This window comes from Petromyzon marinus, chromosome 73, assembly GCF_048934315.1.
Source record: "Petromyzon marinus isolate PM22_M1 ecotype Great Lakes invasive population chromosome 73, UKy_Petmar_22M1.pri1.0, whole genome shotgun sequence".
NCBI classification, from domain to species: domain Eukaryota; kingdom Metazoa; phylum Chordata; class Hyperoartia; order Petromyzontiformes; family Petromyzontidae; genus Petromyzon; species Petromyzon marinus.
The window spans coordinates 5,422,208-5,428,207 of record NC_133739.1 but is presented as its reverse complement, the minus strand read 5'-3'; the positions used below and the strand labels follow the sequence as shown (position 1 = coordinate 5,428,207).

At 50.2% G+C, this 6,000-nt stretch overlaps 1 protein-coding gene across 3 annotated transcripts in view; it reads right to left on the bottom strand.

The window, feature by feature from the left end:
- Window positions 1-261: 261 nt before the first annotated feature.
- The window catches only part of TATDN1 (TatD DNase domain containing 1), a 33,496-nt gene continuing 27,757 nt past the window's right edge, over window positions 262-6,000 (bottom strand). For all 3 annotated transcript variants that reach the window (XM_076055861.1, XM_032979490.2, XM_032979491.2), the window contains 4 exons: window positions 5,618-5,694; window positions 5,205-5,275; window positions 4,965-5,091; window positions 262-762 (listed from right to left, as the gene is read on the bottom strand). In XM_076055861.1, the coding sequence (XP_075911976.1) occupies window positions 666-762; window positions 4,965-5,091; window positions 5,205-5,275; window positions 5,618-5,694 (372 nt within the window). In that variant the 3' untranslated portion in view covers window positions 262-665. The remainder of the gene's footprint in view (window positions 763-4,964; window positions 5,092-5,204; window positions 5,276-5,617; window positions 5,695-6,000) is intronic.

The window sequence follows — 6,000 nt, the reverse complement described above, 5'->3', positions numbered from 1 at the left end:
GGTGGTGTAGTTATGATGACAGTTTAGTAGAACAGGTGGGAGTGGTTAAGGAGTTCTGATCGTGATAGGGGTTGTTGGGGTAGTGATAGGGGTAGCGAAAGACGTTGGAGTAGTGATAGGGGTTGGAGTAGTGATGGGGTAGTGATAGGCTAGGGTAGAAGAGATGGGGGTTGTGTTAAGGGAAGCTGCAGGTTGTCAGAGTGACTGTGAGTGCTCGGTGTGCATCCAAGAGGACAAAGCCACGTCGGAGATTGCCCCGGAATCTGTGAGCGTGCATGGTTTTTATTCCTGATCAAACAGCAGATTCCATCGCGGAGATGGAATGAGGAGGAGTCGGAATGAGGGGGAGATGGAGCCAGGGGGAGATGGAGCGAGGGGGAGATGGAGCGAGGAGATGGAGCGAGGAGATGGAGCGAGGGGGAGATGGGGCGAGGGGGAGATGAAGCGAGGAGATGGAGCGAGGGGTAGATGGGGTGAGGGGGAGATGGAGCGAGGAGATGGAGCGAGGAGATGGAGCGAGGGGGAGATGGGGCGAGGGGGAGATGGGTGAGGGGGAGATGGAGCGAGGGGGAGATGGAGCGAGGGGGAGATGGAGCGAGGGGGAGATGGAGCGAGGAGGAGATGGAAGAGTTGAGCGGAGTTGCTGTAGATGGATATTCATGAGGCTAGAGACGGAACAGCTGAGTGGAGTTGTTGTAGATCGTTGCTGCAAGCTCTGATGGATCCTCGTCGCGAACGGCTGCGATGATTTCTAGCACTTGACTGGAACAACATCACCACCACCATCACCAACATCACCATTGTCAACATCATCGTCAATAACATCAACTAGGTTATCATCATCATCGCCACCATCAACATTATGAACATCATCGTCATCACCTTCCCCACCACCATCAACATCACCAGGAATCATCTTCTTTGGTTCTTTCGGTAAAGTCACGTAGAATGAGAATAAAATAATAAATTGATAAAATAAAATAACACAATAATATTCTCACGACGTTTCGACCACAACACAAGTGGCCTTCATCAGGTGAAGGTCTCGTCCCTTCACCTGATGAAGGCCACTTGTGTTGTGAGAATATTATTGTTATTTTATTTTATTAATTTATTGTTTTATTCTTATTCTACGTGACTTTACCGAAAGAACCAAAGAAGATGAATCCTTGCAGTCACGAAAGCTTTAAATCTAAATCACCAGGAATATCAACAAGAAGATTGTGGATGTGTTCATGTGTTCAGTGTATTGTGCATATATTGTATGTTTGTTGTGTAATTGTTGTATATATTGTGTACGTGTGTTGTGTGTCTCCTGTGTGTTGTATATATCGTGGGGAGCAGTTGGCACGCTTCCGTTGTGTGTTGTGTACACTCTGTATGTTGTGTGTGTTGTGTACACTGTACGTTGTGTGTGTGTTGTGTACACTGTATGTTCTGTGTGTTGTGTACACTGTATGTTCTGTGTGTTGTGTACACTCTGTCCGTTGTTTGTGTGTTGTGTACACTGTACATTGTATGTGTGTTGTGTACACTGTATGTTGTGTGTGTGTTGTGGACACTCTGTACGTTGTGTGTGTATGTCTCCTCGGACAGTAACACTATGGTGCCTATGACCATTGCCAATTCCAATCATGGAGCATGTTGCGACCACAGCAGCTAATGGGGGTGCTGGATGGGTGCGAGGGGCTGGTAACGCCTCCACCTTCAATTGAATTACCACGAAACCACAATATAAATATGTAAAAAAGCTTGTGCTGGAGAACAGGCGTCTATGACACCTCCTGGCCGAACCCTATTTGGTAGAGCCAGGACACTAAACCCATACCCTCGGGGTTCCTCCAGAAATTGCAAAAAAACACTGCGAGTGGCCACATGGAATGTTTGAATGCTCACTGCGGAGATGTTGCCATTCCTCTGTCGTGAGCTAGATCGGTACCGCCTGGATCTCTGTGGTATTCAGGAGGTCCAGTGGACTGGCTCTGGCTCCAGTCACCATGAGGGTTTGAGTCCTCTACTAGGGGCCAAACAACAGGGTATGGCTGTTCTTTCGAACAAAATAATTAGGGGGGTCGTGGGAGCGTAGCAGTGAAGTGTGGGAAGTTGTAAGCCCCAGGCTACTGTGGGCTTGCTTCCCCATCAACTGGAGGCAATGAACTGTGGTGGTGGTGGTTGCTTACGCCCCCACCGAAGAACATCAGTGGGAGGATGCAAGCAAGGCCGATGAGTCAGATGCCTTCTATATATAACATCCTGTCTGAGGTGCTAGCTAAAAAGTGTCCCCTCAGGATATAGTCATCCTTTTGTATTACTTTAATGCCCGAGTAGATCATGACGCTGGCACCTGAGCTGGAGTGATTGGAAGGCATATGCCAGATCAGCTCAATAAAACATGGGAGGAGGCTGCTAGGCTTCTGTGCAGCCCATGGGCTTGTAATTACCAATACACTGTTCCGGCATCAGCACATCCACATATTATGGATGCACGCCGGGTCCAAGCAAGAACATCCACTGATGATGGAACAGCGGATGCGGGCCCATGTCCTTGACACGAGGACCTACCGTGGAGGTGATCTGCCAACTGACTTGTTATCTGCAAAATGTGCCTGCCATTCTTCCACTCCAGTGGTTGGTGTACATCTAGGACCCCATTCAAACCCACAATGGCCTGGTCTCAGCGAGCTGATGATTGCTCGCACCTGGGGTTGGCATCGTCATCCTCTCCTGATGCCGAGGGGGAAATGGGACAGGTTTAGGACTCGGGCTCATGCAGCTGCAATGCCTGCTTTAGGTACATGGTCCAAACCTCCCGAGAGACCCTGCTGAGGCTGCGGTACCTGAAATATTGGAAGCAGTCACCCCATGTAAATGGCTGGCTGAGGTGCCATCTGTTGAGGAAGTATGGAAGGCAATCCAGAGTCTAAGATCAGGAAAGGTGCCGGGCAGAGATGATCTCCCAAGTTAAATTCTGAGGGAGGATGGCATTTCTATGCAGACTGCCCTATATGACATCATAATGACAGTCTGGACCACTGGACAGGTTCCAAAAGATTGGACGGGTGCCCTTGTGGTCCCTCTCTTTAAAAAGGGTGACTACACAGACTATAACAACTACAGGGCCATTCAACTCCTCAGTGCGCCGGGAAAGGTCCTGGCGAGGATTATTTAATATCGCATTGCCAGGCATGCTGAGGAGAGGCTTATAGAACCCCAATGTGGTTTCAGGGCAGGGCAGTCTTGCATTGACACCATATTTTATGTCCGTCTGCTACAGAAGATGTGTAGAGAATTCCAACAGGACCTACATCTTTGCTTTATTGACGTGGTCAAGGCTTATGATACCATCAATAGGTCTGGGCTCTGGGTTGTTCTTTGTGCTTTCGGAGTCACTGACTCTTTGCTCACAATCATTAAAGACCTTCATGATGTAGTTAAAACTACATGACCAAGAGTCAGAGACATTTCCTGTTCACCTTGGGGGGCGACAGGGATGCCCCCTGGCTCCCACATTATTTAACATCTTTTCCACCACATAGCTCGTGAAGCCTTCTATGGTTGTACCGGAGGAATCTTCATCAGGTACAGATACAATGGGAGGCTGATCGTTGCCCGGGTGCAGTCAAGGGATGGCTCCTTATTGGTCAACCATGTCATGTATTGTGATGATCTGGTGATTGCTGTTCACTCAAAGAAGGAGTTCGAGGCACTGCTGCTTAACCTGGAGCATGCTACAAAGAGGAGGGGCCTTACCATCAGCCCCACCAAACCAAGCATCTGCCTGGGTATTTTGTGCCATCAAACACTCCACCATATCAACTCCCCATTAGTGATGGGGCAGTTGTAGAGAGAGTGGAGAGCTTCCCATACCTGGGCAGTGCGCGTATGACCGGCTCCGGTTTGATTGCAGGGGTCTTACTCCAAATCAATCGAGAGGCATTATCTTTTCATAGGCTGCATAATGCTGTGTGGAAGCTACCTGTGGTCTGTCGCTCCACACGAAGCTTCGAGTCTTCTCAGCCACGGTCATGCCCTCCCTTCTCTATGCTTGCGAAACATGGACCCGCCTAATGGCAGATCCATGTTAACGCTTATTTGCCTGATTTGTGAGTTCCTCACACAATCTATCCTGGGTTTAACCAGGCTGGATTGTGTGAGGAGCTCGCATTGCCCAGTCAGCTGGATAGAGGGGGCTAAACAGGCGCGGCACGGGCTAAAGAGAAGATGGAGTGATGTGGTACAAGAGGACGTGGAACTGAGTGGACTTGCCAATGACTGGTACCAGTGGTGTCAAGATCGGCCTCTGTAGAGGAGGCTCATGAAGGACGCTACTGAAGCAGTTCGAGGCAGTCGCCCTTCAGCAATAATGGAGGGCAGAGGAGCGACACTCACAACAACGTGCAGAGAGCCAGGCGGTTAAAACGCAACAAGCTGGCACAGTAGGGGGCAAAGCTGGTGCGTCTGCTAGTCATCCCAATCAGTCAACCCACAGCACCTGGGTTTGTCCAGTGACCTGTCAGTGAGCTTTCGATACTTCATGTGGCCTCAAAGTGCACATGGCCTGGCACAGGCTCCGTGGTGATGTCACCGCCATTTAGTGGCGAATGGCGGTTGTTGTTGTTGTTGTTGGAGATCTATAGTGTAGCGGTTTGCGCACTGCACTATGGATGGAGTTCGATTCCCGCTCATGGACAACACCAGTGATGCTTATCTGAACCGGTCCAGGGCCTCCCCTACGTCGACTCAGCCTCAAATGAGTACCTGATGCCATGTGTAAATTGCCACTGGGAAGTCAAAGGCAGCCGGGCGTTGTACTGGCCACCCACCCCCTCGGGTGTCATGTTGGTTTTCATAGGGAATCGCTAACAGCACCTGTCCCAACAGTCTGTTCAGGCTATAGGGAAAATCGTTGTTTTTGTGTGTACGTATGCGTGTGTATGCTTGTGTGTATGCGTTGTGTAGGTTACACGATGAAGCAGGGCTCGTGTCTCCCTTTCAGCGCCCTCCCCTCCTCCCACTTCTTGCTGCAGGGGAAGTGAGTGGAGACGAAGGGGAACCCAGCGTGGAGGGGGCGCACGGAGCACCACGGCGCATCTATCGCAGCACACCCCCACAGCACCATCACAGTCGTTAGCTCGGTTCATCACATTCATCACCATGGTTACCACACCCAACGCCGTGGTTTCCACAACCGTCACCATGCTTACCTGTCTCTATGAGAAGGCGCTCAGCCGGGATGCTTTTGATGGCGTCCAGATTCTCGCGCGTCTTCAGTGAACTGGGAATAACAACTGCATCACCATCTAACCACAATCACAACCTTACCACAACCTAAAGACAACTTGACCACAACCTAACTACAATCACAACCTAACCACAACCTAACCACAACAATAACCTTACCACAACTGAACCAATCGGGCTTTGCGTGGTATTCCCTGGCCATATGTGGATGATGGGATGTGTCCGGTGGTGGTAGTGGTGGTGGTAGTGGTGGTGGTAGTGGTGGTAGCAGTGGTGGTGGTCGTGGAGGTGGTGGTAGTGGCGGTGGTAGCGGCTGTGGTGGTGGGGGTGGTGGTGGTGGAGGTAGCGGTGGCTGTAGTGGAGGGGGGAGCTGTACCAGCCATTGATGCCGATGAACAGGCCCTGCTCCACGATAGCCGCTGCCTCTTCCTTGCTCCCATCAAACGAGTGGACCTGGTGATAACAAATGACAACAGCTGTAGACTCTTCTGGCTATGATAACAACAATCACAACCAACAATAATAACACGGGAAGTGTTCAGATATTCAAACACAAACTATGTTACTGCCCTGTGTTATTACTTCATCCTCATCTCTGTCAAGGATAAACACAAGTCTTTACCCTTGACAGAGATGGGGGTGTTGTGGTGAATGTTGGGGTTTAACATCACTCCATCTTCTCTTTATCCCGTGCCGCACCTGTTTAGCCCCCTCTATTCAGCTGAGCAAAAGCTGTTTAGGCATGCGGTGACTGGGCAA